At 32.4% G+C, this 22462-nt stretch overlaps 1 protein-coding gene across 1 annotated transcript; it reads right to left on the reverse strand.

The window, feature by feature from the left end:
• Positions 1 to 870: 870 nt before the first annotated feature.
• LOC143238327 (uncharacterized) lies at positions 871 to 20754 on the reverse strand. The gene is made up of 10 exons (XM_076478431.1): positions 20501 to 20754; positions 16445 to 16499; positions 16155 to 16214; positions 11271 to 14750; positions 10031 to 10177; positions 8630 to 8784; positions 8059 to 8298; positions 5504 to 5591; positions 4336 to 4478; positions 871 to 3206 (listed from the first exon to the last, which is right to left on the reverse strand). Exons 2-10 carry the CDS (start codon positions 16469 to 16471, stop codon positions 2954 to 2956), a joined length of 4593 nt encoding a protein of 1530 aa, XP_076334546.1. The 5' UTR covers positions 16472 to 16499; positions 20501 to 20754; the 3' UTR covers positions 871 to 2953.
• Between the last annotated feature and the right edge of the window lie 1708 nt (positions 20755 to 22462).

The raw sequence follows: 22462 nt of genomic DNA on the forward strand, positions 1-22462 counted from the left end.
TTACAAGTACGTCGCATCTGATGACAGTAACATTTAAATATGAAATATTTAAACCAGTGGTTTCCAGTCTTTTCCATTTACCTTTGTCTGCGCAGCACGTGCTATCTGTTTGTTTTTAAATTTCGCGCAAAGTTACACGAGGGCTATCTGCGCTAGCCGTCCCTAGTCTACAGTGTAATATTGGAGGGAAGGCAGCTAGTCATCATCACCCAACGAATAGTGAGATTGACCGTAACATTATAAAGCCCCCACGACTGAAAGGTCGAGTATGTTTGATGTAGCTGGGATTCGAACCCGCGACCCTCACATTACGAGTCGAGCGCCCTAACCACCTGGCCATGCCGGGACCCTCTGATGTCATACGTTTTCATTTTGCAGTTGTTTTTTAATAATGTTCTTAATTATTAATGGATTGTTGACATCTTCGCGATACCCGGTGTAATACACTCCACTTCCAAACACACACAGTTTAGAAACCTTCGATTGAAACATCTATGGATTGTATCGTTCTCGTAACAAATGTTTATACGTGCGAAACATTGTCGATTTTTTCTTTCCCAACAATATAACGAGTCAGCATGCTTGGTTACACTTAAAGTTTACATCAGATTTTAGCCGGTATTATATGAACAAATTTAAATAACTATTTAATGTCAATAATATTACAAACAATGTACGTGTTTTAATATATCAATACGTTTTGTTTATAAAACTTTATTTTTTATTTGAACTGGTATATAAATTAAATTGGTAAAATTATCTACTCTAAACTGAAACACACAATATGATTTGAAATAAAACTAAAAGAGTACAAATTAAATTATATTTAATTTTTTACAGCACCGAATAAATTAATAAACATGTAAATAATTTCTTCTAGGTGTTACAGATTTTTTATTTATTATAAGATATTTACAAAAATACCTTGAAACTAACGGTTGCATCGTGGAAGCTGGTAATGTTGGCACGTATTTTGTACGTTTTAAATAAATATTACAATAAAACTGAATTCTTGAACGCTAATTACAGTCTTTTGTAATACTCAGGTTTACACAAAATATGTAGCCTTCAAAAGCAATGGTGCACTCATAAACCAGCCCGCGTTGCATAATTTAACCTTGAATTGATAGGGGAACCGAAACTCACTTTTATCACATTAACTCAAACCCTCCGCCATATATGGTTGAATGATATCGAATCCCCCTAGTTTTAACTTTCTCAGTATACGTATAGAGTAGAACAGTAACAGCGTGCTCTACCGCTCTATTCATATTAATGAGAACGCGTACACGTGCTCACGCGCCTGACAGATTTTGTCGGAGCGAGGATTGAGAATGACATTTTCAGTCTGAGTGAACACAGGTTGTAAACAACGTGAAGTATCTAAATATTCAATATGTAATAATGGTGGTGGGATCAACCCTGACCAGAAACCCACAGTATCTCTTACAACCACACTGGAAGCTACAAGTACAAAAGACGTTCTATTTACTGAAATACACACTTACTCAACATTTCAACTTATCGACGTTATGGTTACATTTAACATGAAAATGAGATATGATGTAGCTGAAAAAAAAACAAAAAAACTTGAATTAAACCTGCTTTGTCTACACTACTGACATAACAGAAAAGTTCAACTGTTACAAGTTACTTGGTTCACACGATATGAGAACTGTACCTAATCACAAGTTTGAGTACGGTTTGATATTGTTTGATTGTAGTTTTATCATTATGTGTTTACACTACTGACATAACAGAAAAGTTCAACTGTTATAAGTAACTTGGTTCACACTATACCAGAACTATAACTAATCACAAGTTTGAGTACGGTTTGATTGTAGTTTTATCATTGTTTAATTTTACAAACCTTTGACTGGTTCAAGATCAAGATGTGGAGACACTTGAATCAAAAGATATCAATTTTAGGTAATAAACTTCTGAAACAAAACCACAAACCAGCTCGTGCCCAATGAGTTATCCAAAAAAACACCTTTTACTCATCTGACCTGCATCTGAACAACATACAAAGAAACACTTTTTACTCATCTGACCTGCATCTAAACAACATACAAAGAAACACCTTTTACTCATCTGACCTGCATCTAAACAACATACAAAGAAACACCTTTTACTCATCTGACCTGCATCTAAACAACATACAAAGAAACACTTTTTACTCATCTGACCTGCATCTAAACAACATACAAAGAAACACCTTTTACTCATCTGACCTGCATCTAAACAACATACAAAGAAACACTTTTTACTCATCTGACCTGCATCTAAACAACATACAAAGAAACACCTTTTACTCATCTGACCTGCATCTAAACAACATACAAAGAAACACTTTTTACTCATCTGACCTGCATCTAAACAACATACAAAGAAACACTTTTTACTCATCTGACCTGCATCTAAACAACATACAAAGAAACACCTTTTACTCATCTGACCTGCATCTAAACAACATACAAAGAAACACTTTTTACTCATCTGACCTGCATCTAAACAACATACAAAGAAACACTTTTTACTCATCTGACCTGCATCTAAACAACATACAAAGAAACACTTTTACTCATCTGACCTGCATCTAAACAACATACAAAGAGGATTAAAATATTCTTTAACTGACAGACTGTTTAACTTATATATAACACAGGTACACCTTTTACACAATTAACAATGTAATATTGAGTTCCTAAACACAAATGTATCTTACAGAATTCATACCTTTAAAGACAGTAATATTAAGGTTACCCACTTACTACTAAAATATAGGTTAGAATCACTACTTGGTGATCATTCATTATCAGTTACATTTAACAAAATTAGTGTGTGTCTATATACATGCACACATAAATATCTACAGTACATGGCTAGACTCACGTAATGCATTTCTTTCCAGCACTGTTCATTGCTACATTTAGCTTTAGAATTACTTTAGTCAACTTTTTAACTTGCTTAAATCTGTACTGCAGTATTTATGTCCAAGTCCAAAGATTTGTATGCATCCACACATTAGTCCAACGAGACAGTGTCTTTCCACTGGTTTCAAACTGGCAAGGTGTACACAAGAAACATCGTTCAACCGAGCGTGAGCAGCAAGTGTCCCCGAGAACATGTCCCAAATCATTAACTCATTATGTTGAGCCACTGCAAAGTGATAGTGAGGGGTTGAAACACTTGAACTAAAGAGCCTGTAATAAAGAAACATCAACTACAAGTTATGTAGTGTTTTATAAATTTAACTATCATAATGTGATCAAATACCTGACCACAAAATGTTTAAAAACACAAGAGTTTGTTTGGTTTGTAATCTTTGTACACTAATGCAGCTTAAATATTAATCTCATATTATTCATTATGTCAGAAAAGCACATATATTGATGTTTTTATATAAAATAATGAAAACCCTATAAACCGAGTTCCTTTCGCAGTTTGCCCCCGAAGAAAAATTTCATATTATTATTATTATGGATTATATGAAATGCAAACAATATATTTATTAAGCACAAATAAATTACTCTCTCAATTTGAAGATTTTGTCATAATATATACATTTCTTTTATTTTAATAATCTACACATAATTCAAAAAAGGTTCACTCTGTCTCATTTATTAGCTATATTTCACAAATATATTTAAAATTCAAAGCACAGAACAAAGTTATTAAATAAAAAACACCATCAATAGTTTTACCACCCCACCACAAGATAAGCCATGATACCTCTGATAAAATACATTCAATATGAGCAAACACTGAGAATTTTGTGATGTATGCATAAGTTGGCTGCCAAGGGAAGTTTTAAACTATATATAATCTTATTATTTGTGTCAAGGTTCAGATGTCAAAGAAAATAAAAACAAAGGTGATAACCTTATGATATTTTTATGTATAATTTAACTCAAAAACAAGCCAAAAAAAAAAAAAAATGCTCCATCAACTGAAAAGGTCCCAGGATACAAGCTGTAATGTGGAATTATGTAATGTACCCCAGGTTTTGGAGGTGACTATGAAAGTAGGACCCACATAGTAATGGAGATACACTGTCTATCAGTTTCAACCTCTATTCACCAAATAAACTTTGTTAGCCAACTTTGCAAAGATTATTTACAATAATTCCAGTAGAAAAGAGTTCCATCTTGGCAAAGTGAAGGTGAGTTATAAAACTATTTTGAAAGAAGGAAAATAAGAGAATAAATGTTAAGTTTACTTCAAGTTTTGTGTTAACTGGAGTAATACAATGTTCTAACAACTTTATAAGTTATGATTAAAGAACATGATACTGATAATTTTACTATAAGATGTATAGAAATAAAAACATACTTTAGTTCTGTAGTTTCTAGACTGTCAGGAAAAGTGTAGGTCAAGAGGTCACAAGCTTTACCAGTAGAAGGGTTCAATACAGACAAGCCACATTTTGTTACACATTTCTTGTTCTTTAATCCCGTGAGAAGGTATAGAAGACCCTGTTGGAAGAGAAAATTATACTACCTAACACATTTTATAGATTGAATTACTTCTAAATGGCAGCACTAATTTAACAGCTTAAACCCTTAAACTGGAAAATAAATAGTAATAAAAAAAGTCTCAATAAGATCAAACTGTTATGGGAATCTTCTGAAAGTTTTATGATTACAATAAAAGATTGTAGATGTCTCTCAAAAACCATTACTAATAAAATATTTTAGATGTCTTTCAAGAACTTTTATGAATACAATATCGTAAATGTCTCTCAAGAACTTACCAATACAATATCGTAAATGTCTCTCAAGAACTTACCAATACAATATCGTAAATGTCTCTCAAGAACTGTTACGAATACAATATCGTAAATGTCTCTCAAGAACTGTTACGAATACAATATCGTAAATGTCTCTCAAGAACTGTTACGAATACAATATCGTAAATGTCTCTCAAGAACTGTTACGAATACAATATCGTAAATGTCTTTCAAGAACTGTTATGAATACAATATTGTTAATGTCTTTCAAGAACTGTTATGAATACAATATTGTAAATGTCTTTCAAAATCTGTTATGAATACAATATTGTAAATGTCTTTCAAAAACTGTTTCCAATACAAAACTGTTGATGTTTTTCAAGAGTTATTAAAAATATAAGGTTATACATGTCTTTCAAAAACTGGTAACAATATAAAATTGTAAATGTTTTCCAAGAATTGTTGCTAAAGTATACAGTAATTACAACTAATTAGTGGCTCAGAACAACAGTGTGAACCCACGTCATTCATATTTTTAAATTCTTGTTTTTACAAACTCCAGTACAATGTTTTTCTGAAGTTAATAAATCATGTAAATAATAAATTCTGAAATAAAAATGTATGTGTTGAAGAGAAGTTAGCCACAAACACAAAAACATGAAGAGAAATTAAGTTAGAACTTGGTTGAATGATATTGTCCAATTATTGTAACTTTTACATCTGTTTTATAAAGTATTGTTTGTACAATGAAAGAAATACATTCATACATACCTTCTCATCTGCTGCCCACAAAATCTTTGTTGCTGCTAATACCATGTGGGGTTCAATAACTTTGATCAGTGAAAAGGTTAAGTAATTCCTAAGCAACAGAAGAGCAAAACAAAACTGTATCCAGCTTTACCAAATACATTTAATTCAAAAGTGAGAAAACGTTACACTCAATATGTTCTATTAATTTATATAAAACAGATACACTACTTTATAATAAGTCAAATTTAATACAAGAGATGGGTTATTTTTCCAGTAAAGATCCTACAGCTACAACAACTGGCTCTCTTCTGTCTGCAATACAGAGAAAACAATTACAAAATATTTATGAAAAAAGAGCATTCTTAATCGTCTTTATTAACAGAAACGTTAAACAATAAATTACAATTGTCTTGTGCAATCCATCAAGCTTTCATTAAAACCTTGATAAACAATCCATCATCCTTAGAAGCTACTATAATGACAAAAGTAAAACAGCAAAGACATAATAAAAATAGGAAACCAACCTTTCCAGCATACACTGTTATATTAGTCTGATCACTTATAAAGAGTAAATATGTTTGGCTGCCCAAGTTTTATAACAAATTAGGTTAATTTAAAATACACTTTTGTTTGTGTTAGAAAGTTTGGTTTCAGAACTAATTAATGCAAAATATCACTATGGCAGTCTGCCACACCACTAGCCCCATCTTATGGCAGTCTGCAACACTACTCTGGCCCCATCTTATGGTAGTCTGCCACACCACTAGTCCTATCTTAAAGCAATCTTCCACACCACTAGTCCTATCTTAAAGCAATCTTCCACACCACTCTTGAAAGTTAAAAATATATCCACTAACATGCATAGTCTTAATTGAGCAGGTACTCTGAAACTAAAAGTTACATGCAAGAAACAAGACCATCTGTTGCACAAATCAGTACAGCTTGTGAGTAGGTAGTTAATAGTGAATCTTTTGTAATGTTATTTGAAAGCATTCTTTCTCCAGCCTGGTTTCTTACACACGTTCAGAGTTCTTCATGGTAGCAAATTTATTTAACTGAAAAAAAGAATGAATATAAAAATTTCTTATGCTTTGACTCTGCTGTGCTTTAATATACATATCAGGATGTGTAAAATGTTCGTTCAAATTTTTGAATAAAAAATACAAACACTTAATCAATAAAGCAAGCACCATTTTGTTAAATGACCGTCTGCCATCTATTGGACAACTTGTTAATCTCATTGTTGTAGTTCTTGTTATTCTTATCAAATACATGAATTTTGACTTCTTCCAAAGTTGTTCACGTTTTCCCACCAAAAGAGTTCTCTATAGACCAGAACAGATGGTAATCTGTTAGCTCAAAGTCTAACGAATACAACAGGTAAATAAAAATGTCCCAACCAAACTGCATTAATTTTTGCCAGACTTGCAAAGATGCATGTGGTCTGGCTTTGTCGTTTCTAGAAACTAGTGAATGAAGTTTTTCTTCCAATTCTGCCCTTAACTGGTCAAGCTGTCAACAGTATTTATTGATGTTAATAACCAAATTGTCTGACAGAAGCTTATAGCACAATACATCCTTCCAATCCCACCACATAGACAATATTACCTTTCTGGGGAGGGGCAAACCAGCTATGGGAGTACTTAGTTGCAACTCATTACATCTTGTCCAACATCTTTGTTGCTGGACGTTGTTGTAAGCAATCAACTTTTCATCACCTGTTACTAATCTCTTTAAAAAGAGTTCAAACTTGTTATGTTTTAATAAAGAATCTCAGGCTGAAATTGTATTAAGTAAATATTTTTCAGTCACTTTCTGTGATATCCAAACATCATATTTGTTTACCATCCATGACTGATTTAAATGTAATATGACTGCTCTATAAGAAATTTTCAATACATCAGCAATTTATTGTGCTGTGTAACATTGATTATTTTGTCATTGTCAAAACTTATGGGCCTTCCTGATTGCTCCCTATCATCCAAACTGAATTCATCATCATTAACATCTTTAAATAACTTTTAAATACAGTTATTTAAAGCATCACCACTATACACTTCACAAATTTCTTTTTTGTTCGTTGTACTGCATTTTTCTCTTCCAATTATAAAAACCATAATATATATAATATATTGGAAATGGATTTTGTTATCACCTATCTTTAAATTAGGAGCAAGTTCAAAAAAACTTTAATAAAAATAACTTTTTCTCAAACGTTATGTGCCAAACATGTACTGGGTCAACGGTTTCAAATGGCATTTCAACAAAAACATTTATGGCGATACCATCTATTAAAATGAAACATTTTATGCAGCCCAACAGTAACCAAATAGTACTTTGTAAATATAGTGTTGTTTAAGTATACGTAATCTGGTTTTGTTTTCACATCCAGGAAACATAAATGTGAAAATACAAAAACACGTCTTAGCAACAATTTACACAAAGAAGTCTTACAAAAACAAGATTTTTAGGCAATTAAAACATTAAACAAGTATTTCAATACAAAGAGAACACTTAAATATCTGAAGATAAATGTAATACTGTGTGATCCACATCAATTTACTAAAATTACTAACCAGACAAAGATTTTATCTTCCGTTACACCTAAAAGAGCTCCTTCCAACTGATCAATATCTAGGAGACAAGATAACATTGGTTCTACTTCTCCAAGGCATCTTGTCATTAGCAGTTCAGTTTGTTGTAAAACATGGCCAGAGACAGTGTGTACTTGAACATCTGATATACCATTTGTGTCTGAAGATGAAGCGAAGAACAGATCTCTGAGTCCACAACAAAGTAAATTCATGCATGTGGAACTAAACAGTGTATGAAGTCAGTTAGAAATAAGAATTAAAATTCTAGACAAAAAACAAAAGAGAGAAAAGTTTTAGTAACCTGCATACTATTCTCACATGAGTATCCATAATAAACAAACTCTTTGCATGTAAAACGTCCAAATTGGTAAATAACTTTAATGTGAAAATACGTTTAAAAGTTTGTATCTTAAACAAAATCCTGTTCTTATACTCATAAAATCTACTTATGTGTAAAGTGTAACACACACTGGTTCACATAAATTACCTCACACTTGAACGTTAATTTAATTTGAAACGTGTCAGGATTTATCAGAAACTTATCTGTTTTTACCTGTTGTCTGAAATATCCCAGAAACTTCTGGACACACAACCAGTTTTTCTGTCAAAACCAATTAGTTTAACAAACCACCTGTCACTCACACAGAACAGCGGAATCCAGAGTTCAGAACTACTGGAAATTAAACAGGAGTTGTGAATCTTTGTATCCTTTAAAAATAAAACAACAGAGATGAAATTCTATCAGCATCATTTATCACCAATATTATAACATTTACTAAAAGAAACTTTGTACAAAGGACATCAAAATATTAAGATGTGCTGTGGTTACAAATTTTGAGCATAACAGCCAAAGAAAAAGGGATTCATATCTTTACTAACAATTATTGAAACACAGCATTATAATTTTATTTTTTCCTAATAAAATCACATTTTCCCCACTTCCAATCTTGATTAGCCAAGTTAAACCACATAGGATAATAGTGATCTACTATCAAGACAAGTTAAACCACATAGGATAATAGTGATCTACTATCAAAACAAGTTAAACCACATAGGATAATAGTGATCTACTATCAAAACAAGTTAAACCTAATTAAACTTTGCACAACTATATACTCCAACAAGATTTTAAGAGCAGGTTAAACAAACAATACCTAACAGAGAAATCAGTTACAAAGTTCAAATTTATAAATCTACACAAATGTACGTCTTCAGTAGCACAGCTCCCAATGTATATACTAACTTTCCCCTAATATATGTGCATCCATTTCTAACATTATCATTCTCATTACCCCTGTATACACTATGTAGGCAGTTCCTTATTTAATACCTGTGCCAGTTCTCTTACAGTTCTAGATCACAAGAAAAGAAATCTAACAATGTGTTTTATAAACCAAAGAGTGAAAAGAACATACACAAGAGAAAAAGTGTCCCTGCCCAAAACATTGTGAATAAAACATAGATTTTTATAAAAAAATTTTATGCTACAAGTTTCTTCCTCTTTTTGTTTTCAATTTTATTGTACCACAGAAGTTTTTTTAACTAATGTATTTTAAAAACTTGCTTTAGTTTCCTCTACAAGCAACAGCTTTCGTATAAATGTTTTCGCTTCAAGCCCCAAACTTATAAACCCAAATACTGACAAATCATTCCACTTGAAAGAAGGTCATCCAAGCAAAACATGCACAAAGCATTTAAAAACAAAACAGAGGCTGCAAAACAAACAGTGGTCTAGATACTAATGAAACTGATATCTTCTCCAACCATAAAAGATCATTCATAAATGTAAGTCTAGTCCTGTTCACAAAGTATACAATGTGAGAAATTTAGTTGATGACCAATTAGTATTACCAATGAAATATTAGCTGCACAAATTAAAACACTTTATCAATATTTGATGATAATTATAAACTGATTTACAAAGATCATTAATATATGTCAAAAAAAGCCTTACCGTTCCAGCACAAACTGAACTAAATGCTATCCATTGATCATCACTGGCTTGTATCCACACTTGAACAACACTGTCATGACAACTGACAATAACAGAAGACTCATCCTCCACTACATGAATTCTTCTCACTGGCTCTGTCACCGATGTCTGGTAATATAATTAATAATGTTCATTCAGGTTAAACTATTCACAAAAATTTTCTCATGTTAGTTCACATGGCTACTTAGGTGTTACTTTCATATTCATTGGAAGGATATTATTGGGTACAGTTTGATTTTGAATTTCCTGCAAAGCTACACGAGGGCTACCTGTGCTAGCCATCCTTAATTTAGCAGTGTAAGACTAGAAGGAAGGCAGCTAATCACCAACCACTGCCAACTCTTGGGTTACTCTTTTACCAACAAATAATGGGGTTGACCATCACATTATAATACCCCCACAGCTGAAAGGGTGAGCATGTTTGGTGTGACAGGGATTCAAACCCATGACCCTCAGAATATGAGTTGAGCACCTAAACCATCTGACCATGCCAGGCCTATATTATTAGGTACAGAATTAAGAAGTCATTTCTTCATAATTCTTATTTAAATTTGATCTTTTAACAAACACATTTGAACTAATACTTTGCTTTTACAAAAAAAGGTGGAATTTATATTAGACTGCATAAAATATTTGTTAATACTAGCAACAGATTTGAGAACAAGTCCTGTAACAAAGACAATGATGGTTAGGATGAAAAACACTAAGTGTGAAACAATGTATAATACCTTTAATGTCTTAATACATTTAAGTGTGCTGTGGTGTACAGTAACCCTATTCCACTTCTTTATACAACACTTACTTTCAAGCCAATGAAAGAATAAGTGCATACAAACACTTACAACTCATGTAAATATTTTCCTTTATTCTAATATCACTTTCAACAGTTGCAAGATCTCTGTTACATGAAAAACTATCAATGTAATTTTCATTAGCTGTTCTTGATCTGACACCCTTATCATGATCCTCCAGTAAAGCTTATTTACAAAGAACCCTCTGAACCGACACAGCAACAATCAGTTTCAACACAAAGCACATTGCAGGTTACATGCATTTAATCTACAAGAGTGTTAACACTCCAAAAGTTCTACACTGTACAACAGCAGAAAGAACAGTGAATGGAGAGTGCTACAACATGGTACATTATTTCTTTAAACACACCTATGATGAAACATTATAACAACTTAAGTTTCTTTCTTACCCTCAAAGACTGAAGCAACTTTAAAGAATCCACAACATCACAACCAGGTGTCATGTGGCTTGTTACAGGGGCATCTCCAGAACATGTGCAACTGTTATGAAGGTTTGTGACAGGGGAATCTCCAGAACCTGTGCAACTCTTATATAGGCTTGTTACAGAGGAGTTGCCAGAATGTGTGCAACTGTTATATTTTACACATGGTTCTGGTTTAGAATTACTTATGACAGCCAGCTTATGAATTTCTTTGGCATCACCATTAATGGTATGTACTATGATTTCATTTTCTTCCAAGCCCTTCCTTCCATGGTTGTCTTGACCGTGGCTTGCATCAACTGCAATTTTGTCTTTTTGCAATATTGGTGAGATCTTATTCATTTGGATTAACACATTCTTGCTTTCACATTTTTCACTCAACTCAGTAACTTTTTCCTTGTCAACTATGACACGTTGTTGCTGATTTGTCACAGTACTCAACATATCTCTATCATAACAATACTCATTTTCACTCACTACATCTTTCTTTGATGTTTCAGAACATTTGTTTTTAACCAAGCTAACTATGCAGTCATCTTTCAGTAGTTTTTCACTGGTAGGTTCTCTTGAATCCTGCAGTAGTTCAGAATCAATATTTTCATTGTACAAAGTGCTTTCTCTGGATTCATCATACTGAGTTTTTTGAGTTGATTTTTGGAATTGTTCTGTAGGTACTGCAGTTAATTTCATCTCTTTTTGACTAGTTGACAACGTGATTTTGTTGCTTTCAACACTCTCACCTTTCTCTACATTATAAAAACTACTAGTGAAACTACACCCCAACGGTACAGGTTTTTGTAAACTTAGTTTTTCCTTCACAACCCTCAGTTTAAGAACAGAAAATTCTGAATCTGGTAAAACAAAATCTGTGACAGGTTCAAATCTGGTATCCTTTACCAGCTTTCTGAAGAAAGGATGAACTTTAGAAACTCTTCTTAAATTCTTGTGAATCTTTAAATTCTTCATTTTAATCTCTTTGGTACTAGTACCACGGGTGTTTGGGATGTAAGGAAACATGCTGCGAGAAGAGTAGAGTTTCCGACATGGTGAAAAACTCTTGTTATGAAGATGGCTATCCATTTGATTCTGATGCAACCTTGGGGATCTTCTGTTTAGCAAAGATTCTGTATTATTACTTCTAGAAGGACAAGAACTGTCACTGTATAAATTATCAACTCTTTGTTGTTTTCCACCCCATGAAAATATTTCTCCATGAGGAATGTTTACAGATGTATCCAGTAGAGGAATACAATTGCTCTTACTTAAAGACATGAAAGTAGCTAGACTTTGTTGTTTTTCTTTTTTGCAATAACTGTTCAGAAACTGATTTTCTTTCACATCATGCATATTTGTCTTTAAGATAGTTTCTGACAAAACTGTTTGGCCACAAAGATCTTCAGATTTAACTCCATTTTCTACATGTGTTTTCTCAGCACTTTCTTCCAAAATATTCAACTTCCTGTTGTTGTTACCTGCTGATAAGCTTCTGTTTACGTATTTGTTTCCTGACACAGGACTCGTGGTGAGCAACTTTGTTAATTCTCTACTTTTTCTTTTCATTTCAAATGAATTAACATCAGATGACATTTGTTTTATATCACCACCAGAATATTGAAAGATTTTATCAATAGATACATCATTAACATATTGGTGCTGACTTACTGTGTCCACATCGGATTTTTGTTGAGCTATACCATTATTATAGCCTGGAGAATCAGTCTTTGTGTGACCATCGATACTGTGATGGATGACAGCAGACAGCTTAAGATGATCAGCAGCACTACTAGAGATGCTTAAATTAGGGTTTTGTTGATCAGATTTAACACTATGAATGTCAATATCAGGGTTTGATAGATCAATATCAACATCATGGATGCTAGTATCCAGGTTAGATGGACCAATATCAGCATCACGAATGCCATTATCTGGGTTTAGTGGACCTATATCAACATCATGGATGCTAGTATCCAGGTTTAGTGGACCAATATCAATATCAAAAATGTCAGTATTTGGGTTTAATAAACCATTAACATCATGAGTGTCAGTATCTGGGTTTAATGAACCAATATCAACATCATAGATGCTAGTATCCAGGTTTAATGAACCAATATCAGTATCACAAATGTCAGTTTCTAGGTTTAATGAACCAATATTAACATCACGAATGTCAGTATCTGGGATGACTGAACAAATATCAACATCATGAAATTCAGTGTACGGGTTATGTTGACTAGTTTTAATACGAATGCCATTATCTAGGTTTAATGGACCAATATCAACATCATAGAAATCAGTATACGAGTCTTGTTGGCTAGTTCTAACATCATAAATGCCATTATCTGGACTAAGTGATCCAATATCAGCATCAGTACCTGTTTTTGTTTTGCTAGTGTTAGAACCTGGGTGTTTTGTATCAATATTAACATTATGAATGTCAGTAACTATACTATGTTGAACTGTACATTTACAATATATACCAGCATCATGGTTTTGATCCTTAAGATCAACTGGTAAACAAAACTTTGTACAATTTTTATCAGTTTGTAAAATATCACATTCTGGATCCATCTCATCAACCAAACACATTTGACTATCAAAACTGTTCTCAGTACAGCTACTGATGGATAGTTTTGTATTAATTTCATTATTATCAACACCAACAACACATTTATTTGGATGAACTTTGGTTTTACAACAGACGTCGGGTTCTTCTTTGATTGTAGCATGGCACATGACATCACGTCTTTCAGTTTTCGATGAATCAGTACAATCCCAAGCTTTGGTCTCCGAATAAAAATTAAGTGTATCTTTATCTAAGTGTTCCTGGAGCATTATATCGTTGTGTGCCTTCAAACTTTCTTCTTCCAGTTCCTCTTCCTTCCTGCTGACATCACACCATTTTGAAGGCTTTTCTAGGATAGAAGAAATAAACTGGCTACTAACATAACCTTGCTTACCATAGAATTCTCCACTAGGACTAACTGATAGTGTGGGATGGTTGTCTTTAATTTCTAGCACATTATCTCTTTTATTACCAGAAATTATGTAAGTGCTTGAGACTTGAGAAAAGTACTGTTCCTTGTTGCTAACAGGTTTTGATTCATAACTTATGTAGTTTCCAGGTTTTATGTCATATTGTTGTTTAACATTTAATCCTCGTTGATTAGTCTTAACAATATCTCTTTGAGCACATGAAGAATTCTGTTTTCTTTTATCAACTGACATCCATTCCATAATAAACTTACTCTCTCCTAATTTCTCATCTTTAAGTTCCATATCTTCAACATTCTTTGTACTAACAGTCTGAGGAGAAACAGCTGGAGAACAAACTGTTACAACTCTCGTTTTTAAGGTCACAGCATCATTAGCAGTTTCTCTAAGGGCTTTGTTTCCTTCCTCAATTTTCTTTTGTACATGTTGCTTGGCCTTTGCTCTTCTTTCTAATTTCTGTAAAAATTGAAACAGAGTTAAAGGACATACAAAAGTAACCATACAAAAGCAGTTACAATCAATTCTTATCACTGAAACAGGCTGAATCACCATAATCAGAACATTACACTTATTTTTAAATAGAAAGTGAATATTTTTCTTACAATTTTGGTATATTAATTAGCTCATACGACATTTTTTTTCCCCTATTTCATTATTAGTACAATTTCCATATTCTGTGATCCAGTGATGAAATCAATTAACCACTTCTTCATGATCTGCAGATGATATGCATAACATTTTAAATCATTCCTAACTGATGAATACAGGTTGTCATTTTTTTACATCACTAATAGCAGTCATCAACTAAACAAGTCTCTTGGATACTAGTGTGAGGAATGTCTATAGACCTAGAGTATTGACAGAAATATGAAAAGCAACTGTAATGTACCATATTTTATTAATGTCTGAAACTACTGTTTCAAAAAAATAAGTTTTACTTTATAATTTATGTTGTTTTTTTGCATCCTTCATCGAGTGAAACAAATTCCTCGTCAGTGTTTACTTATCCAAAGTAATCATTTCATTGACTGCACAATTTAACTCCACACCATAATGATAATTTCTGTCCCTCAGTTTCTTTTTCAAGACTGTTATTGAATTTCCTGCATTAGGTATACTAGATTCAGACAGTAGAAATCTTTACCAAAGTTATACTGTAAAATAGTCTGCTTTGAACAAAAAGTGATGTCACTGCTTGGCCATTTATGAGTATTTACTTGGAATTAAACTATAATTTGATAAATTATTGTTAGCCAACTCTTTCTGTACTATGTAATTTATTTTTTGTTGAACAATGTAATATTTACTATTTCACACTTATTCATATGTCCCACAAAAGCTGTTTCTTTAAATAACAATATCCACTGTTTGGTTACCAAATATCTGCAAAATCACTACCCATTACATCCTAGTAAATTTTATCAATACAATCTCAGTATCTTTTACTACATAACAATATAAAACTATTTAGGATACAGACATAAGAATATTTATAAAACTAAACAATAAGCATGTCTACTGTGTAAAGAATGAGCTAATGATTGTATCCAAGTCATTGTAAGTAAAATTATGGAAAGGGAAACTGACCAAATCTGCCTAATAGGCAGATTTGATATCCTGTTTACTGAGATAATTAGCTTTTGTAAAAATAATAAATACAATTTAATGCAATCACACTGAGTTACCATTTTTCATAGCATTTTTTACATTCATACACCTATAAATAACACACTTTACTGTAGTTTCACAGACATATGATTATCTAGTTGCACAATAATGACTTTAGAACTCATTCTTACACTGATGACTATCACAACTATTAATACATTAAAGTATGAGGTCTGTGAAAGGACAACTTACCTTCAGTTTTCTTTCTTTCCTTACCAGTTCTTTTTTTAAAACTTCCAGCTGTTTTAATAACTGAAATAAAAATTTAAATGTTTCAAATCTGTCTTCAGTACTAAAATGTATTCACTGACAGGTAATTTTATTACTACACTGCAAAAAAGCATCAGTGTGTGATGTCACAACATAGAACCAGTTTAGAAAAAAAAAACACAACAAATTCACAATGTGACAAAAATCACACTTTAAAAGCTTTATAAATGTTAACATTATATATATCAATAATGAACCTTTCCTTTACCTACCTCTTCAGAGCCAGACTTCTCTTCCATGGCTGTTCTTAACCTTATTAATTTATGCCTAGATAAGGATGTAAGAAAACTTTATTAATATAAAGTATAAACATTGTACCTCATCATTGGGTAACATCACCTTTTCTATCAAAAACACATTTAACAAACTAAGGTACTTAAAACTTAATATACTTAAGTAATCACTACACTTTCACATATGAAAGTCCTGACTTAACCACCAATACAATTAAATCTGCAGAGATGTTTACGTCTGATAATGCTAGCTCACACTGGTAATATTAGTAAAATTAGTTTACATAAACAAAATAGTAGTGACACATTTAACTATTCAGAAGTTCTTAACCAAAGAATATTTTCTGGTCATGCAGATGTCTATAGACAAAGGTATATATTACTGATACATCCATAAACTATGAGAAAATTCCTATTTACACAAAATAATCAGACAATTTAATCGATAGACTGGTAACAGCAGTAATGAATGGGCTAATTTTCCTCACCCTATTAAACAGAGTTCAGAACAGCCAGACACTCAAAATGATAGTCTTTGAAATGTCATGTTTCTTTACTTAGCTCATAACTGTGTGTAATGTAGGATACAAGTGTCTCCATAGGAAACAATGGCAACTGCTTCACAAAGATAGAACTTTAATGAATGGGTTTTAATAAAGAAAGCTAATGAGATAATGTTTCAGGAATCATTAACCATGTGGGTCCTGCTGAGTTAAAAAAATGTTTTATAAAATCACGTTTTACCAGAATCTGAATTTTTATCACCAACTTTGGAAATATTATTGCTATTCAAACTGTTCACAAAAATAACAAACTATCAATACACCAAAACCTAATAATCACATTCTTCCTAAAGGAATGATGTTCATTTATCGCTACATTCCATTTTCTACCACAAAACAAGTTTTTATCTACTTTAAACTATTTTCATTAATTTTGTAAGAACCTTTTACATTAATTAATATTCTGTGTGGCATGTTGCACAAGGCTACATCATAACATCAGTGCCCTTGTTCAAAACTAGACATTTTAAAAAAAAACTGTTCTAAAAACTACAATATTTCTTTTTATTTCAACATTTACATTTTTTTTATTTACTTCCAACATTAAATACTAAAATACTGCTTTAAACAGAGATAAAAGTAATAGGCATGTATTTTCCTGTTAACTTTCAAAACAGATTACTCATTTTCCCAAAAGGGGACCAAAAGCTGCCTGAAGAGTTCACCTGTTTTAACTACTACTGCCACTATACAGTAGTGTGTTGTCTGTCAATCAATCAGTAGACACTAAAGTGAAGCCACATAAGGAACACTTATCACTGTAGTCTGTATTGTAGTGACATTAGTAAAATCTGACTATGTCTTGAATCACAAATGTGATTAAACACACTAGGCTACAACAAGACATGGCATCTGAACTTCAAAAGCACGAAATAAAAATTTGGTCCTCTTAATTTTGATTTAATTTACTCTTGAAACAGAACACTGTTAAGAACCTTGTAGGAGTACATCTAGTATATAACCACCTGTCTAGAAATCAAAACACTATTAAACTAATATTCTTTCTAAAACTAAAATTATTAGTAACCCACTTTTGAAGGATATCACTAGCACTTAAAAAATCAGTTTTATTAAGCAAACCTGAACTATTAACACCTCAAATACTTTGGGTGTATCTACCAAAAGTTGAGGTTACAAAAAATGTAGTTTTCCTACCCAGTAACTACTAACTGACAATTCATCTGGGTTATAATGTCTTACAATTATTACATTTTCTTACAGTAGACATTATTAAAAAGCAAGCATCAACTGTGTTAATATTCTAGATATTAAAATACTTGTTTTCAGTTACTACTCTAGTCAATTTCAGATGTAGATAGATTTACTCATTCCTATAACATATTTTGTGTCATAATTAAAAGATTCTGTTACTAAATAATAGACAGTTTTATATATCTTAATTAGTCACCTGGTAGTGATGACTTTAAAGTTTTAAATATAAAAATAACCCTGTCACTTCTTATTCATTTCTTGGATAAAAAAAAAGTCTGAAAAGGACTGTTGCCGCCATTAATCACTTACGTTGATACTAAACATAAAATCCAAAGTACTAAAACAGTAGGTACATTTGACAAGTGTTTCACAACCATGTGGAAAACATAAAACTCAAACTTACTATCTAATGATTTTCACCTCATTTAACCAAATATCAGGTTTCTTTATACAAAAAACAATCTTAAAATTTAAGAGAACTTGCTTTATTTTATTCACTGATTAACACTATTTTAAAGACACCATTGTCTCAATAATATTAATAGTTAAGAGAGAAAATCATACAAGCCACTATACTCAGTGAAGTGTCCATATTTAGCCATCACATCCACTGTGTTCACATTTAACCATCACACACAGCAAATGTGTGTTCACATTTAGCCATCTCACCCACCAAGTGTTCACATTTAACCATCACACTCATTTAGTGTTCATATTTAGTCATCACACACAGCAAGTGTTTACATTCTGCCAATACACATAGAATCCCAATGTAGATGTCCAGTCACTGGGTTATCTTAAATTAGTACAATATAAAAAAAGTATATTCACACCCACCTGTCAACAGACAAAAATAATATTGATAGACCATATGAACACACCGATACTATGATTGTTAGCAACAAATGTACCTTTGGAGAAAAGAACGTCAGCTCAGATCTGTGTATACTTATCAAATTAAATCTTTGAAGGGGGGATCAACATCAGAAAACAGGACCAATAATAAAATTAAATTATATAAAAGAATAAAAATTCAAATTTTGTGCAGTGTAAGAAGAATGTTGCACTGAGGTCCATGTTCCCAATAAGTGGTAGTAGCCCTTTTCTAATTAGCACGTTCCCAATAAGTGGTAGTAGCCCTTTTCTAATTAGCACGTTCCCAATAAGTGGTAGTAGCCCTTTTCTAATTAGCACGTTGTTAATGGTTACTTTCTACCAAGTATATTCTTTTCTAATAACAAGTATTAACACAATGGTTTGTAAAATCACACAATTGCATCACTGAAATATTCCAACAGAAAAATTATAGGATAAGCCACATCACTGAAAAATAATAAATCCTAAGCAAAATAAACTTATTTGATGTTTTTTATAACAGATGTGCAATAAATATTAGTAATTATGCCTAATAGTATTATTACAAGTCTACTACACTGCAGTGTTAGAAGTACGTAACTTTCCACCTATAATAAAGGCTGAACAAGAAAGATTAAGAAAAAATCAGAAGATTTTCACCATAGAAGTTTAAATTTTAATCAAAAACTAATAAAATTACTTCAGTATCAACTGTTATTTCACTTTATGTTGAATCGAGAAATTTTCATAATATTTGAACTCATAAAAAAGTTAGAAACTCTTTGGAGGTTCATAAGATGAAAAAGCCATAGTGTATGCTGAAATGCAGCACCTTGCTAGTAATACAACTAAAAAATTACAAGTGTTGAAAGATTAAATGGTTGGAGGTGCTGGGTCAGTGAATGGGTGTGTTTTTTATACAGCTTCAAAGTGTTCAGCAACACTTATGTCAATTAATTTTGGGATGCTTAGAGCTCATACCAGAGTCACAACGCTTGTTTACTAGTACTCCACTCCCATTACAAAGTCAGTCCTAACGTTAGTGTAGGCCTACCAGTACCATTTTTGAAATACAACTTACTACCACACAGTACTAGAAACAACTTGGCACTAACGTTAGAACACAACTTTGTGATACTAGATGAGCTTTTATTACTTGTACTATTGTTATAGTACTAGAGCAGAAGTACAACTAATATTGTTTACTAATAACTTTGTAATAGTAATGCTATCAATTACATCAAGGTTATTTCAAACTTTAATTTTTGGGATCAATAGTTTGAGAGAAAGTGCATTTCTGAAGTACAGCAGTAAGCATATGTTTCATAATTCTTCTGATATATTTATTTTAAAGAGCCCAACTTGTTAGTAGTAACACTTGCACTGTAACAAGCATGTAACTTACCCTAGTTTCTACTGTTGTACTCTTTATAGGGTAATCCAACTTCAATTGCTTCCTGACTAAGATAAGCTCACCAAATAAAAATACATGATGGTAGGTAAGTGAAATATCATTGTAGAAGTATTATTATGATCAAACTGGGGAAAATACGACATATGTAAACAACCTAATATTTCCAAGTAAAATAAACTATACGTAAGTTGCGTAAATCTACACACAACCATAAGTTGAAATTTCCAAAGTTTTACCGCTGTTGATCTCAGCGCCATCACATAAATCCTATATAACTGATTCTTTGGCGTTTTTATGAAATACTGTAATAAATATTCATCAGTGCGAGCTGATAATATAAAGAGTGTGTGTTTTTCTTACAGCAAAGCCACATCAGGCTATCTGCTGAGCCCACCGAGGGGAATCGAACCCATGATTTTAGCGTTGTAAACCTGTAGACTTACCGTTGTACTAGCGAGGGGCAATAATATAAAGAAAACAAGTTATTGTAACAACCTGATTTGAATATAATACGACTAGTCCTGAAACATAAGTCTAACATTACAAACATAGCTGAGACGAATAACTTTCATATATATAAACACATAGATTGCTACATGCTCATATCTGTTAGCGAAGCACGAAAACAAGGTTACAAAGCATGAATTACTTTGTACGTTTATTAGTAAGCACAAAGTTATACAATAAACTCTCAATGCTGAAGCTGCGAGCACCAAAACCATATTTTTTTACATAATGAGCTGTCAAATTTACCTCTGAGTCACAGGAAGAACAGCCAAGAATTCAAACATTGTTTTGTTGCTCGTAATGGTTACTTTAAAATCAGATAGGTATAGAAAGTACCAAGAGACTTGACATCAAACTTTTTAATATATCAGAGAATGGCTTATAAATAGGAACTCAAGAAAACATCGAAGAGTTTGTTTGTTTGAATTTCGCGCAAAGCTACCAGGAGGCTATTTGCGCTAGCTGTCCCTAATTTAGTAGTGTAAGACTAGAGGGAAGACAACTAGTCATCATCACTCACGGCCAACTCTTTTACCAACGAATAGTAGGATTGACCATCACATTATAATGCCACCAAGGTTGAAAGGGCGAGCATGTTTTAGCCTGAAGGGTATTTGAACCCGCGACCCTCAGATTACGAGACCCTAACCACCAAGCCATGCCGGGCCTAACAACGAAGATAGATTTAATTTATAATATTTAGAATGAATCGGTGAGGGTGTGTGTGTTTTCTTATATCAAAGCCACATCAGGCCATCTACTGTGTTCACCGAGGGGGAATCGAACCCCTGATTTTAGCGTTGTAAATCTGTAGACTTACCGCTGTACCAATGGGGAACGTGAGGGTGTGTTTCGTTTCAGTCAGAGCTTGTTTTCAGTCAAGAAACAAATAATTTAACAGAAATTGCCAATGAAAGAACAGCGTTGCAACAGCTTTTAACATAAGAGATCTAACAGTAAATGCTTATGGTCTTTTAACACTAGAATTTGAGTTCCTAGATATTTGTTTTATTTTTCAATATTACAAGAAACTCTTCAATAATATATATTTTAATATACAAACAATAATAAAATGTATAATAATGGTTATCACAAATATTTATTACAAATAATGATTTATATACAAAAGTTTTACAAACTTATAACAGTATTGAGTCATCTCTCTGATCCGAAGCTTTCTTGATACGTATCTTATCAAAGGTTAACGACAAGCGAATTAATTCTGTGTAGGAACAATTCACTTAACAGAGCTATCTCGCGCTTCGCTGATCACATGTGAGTTTTTTACCGCTGAAATTGTATGATGTCTTCGTATGATTAACATCCAATGTTAATCCACTGACATTAAACGGTTTGTAACTTTTGAAATAAATAAACGTTCCTTGTCAATATCTGAAGTTCCCGATTAAAAAGCTTTTTATAGCCTTCAAGGTTTGTAGTTATATC

This window comes from Tachypleus tridentatus, chromosome 13 (genome assembly GCF_004210375.1).
Source record: "Tachypleus tridentatus isolate NWPU-2018 chromosome 13, ASM421037v1, whole genome shotgun sequence".
Taxonomy (NCBI): Eukaryota; Metazoa; Arthropoda; class Merostomata; order Xiphosura; family Limulidae; genus Tachypleus; species Tachypleus tridentatus.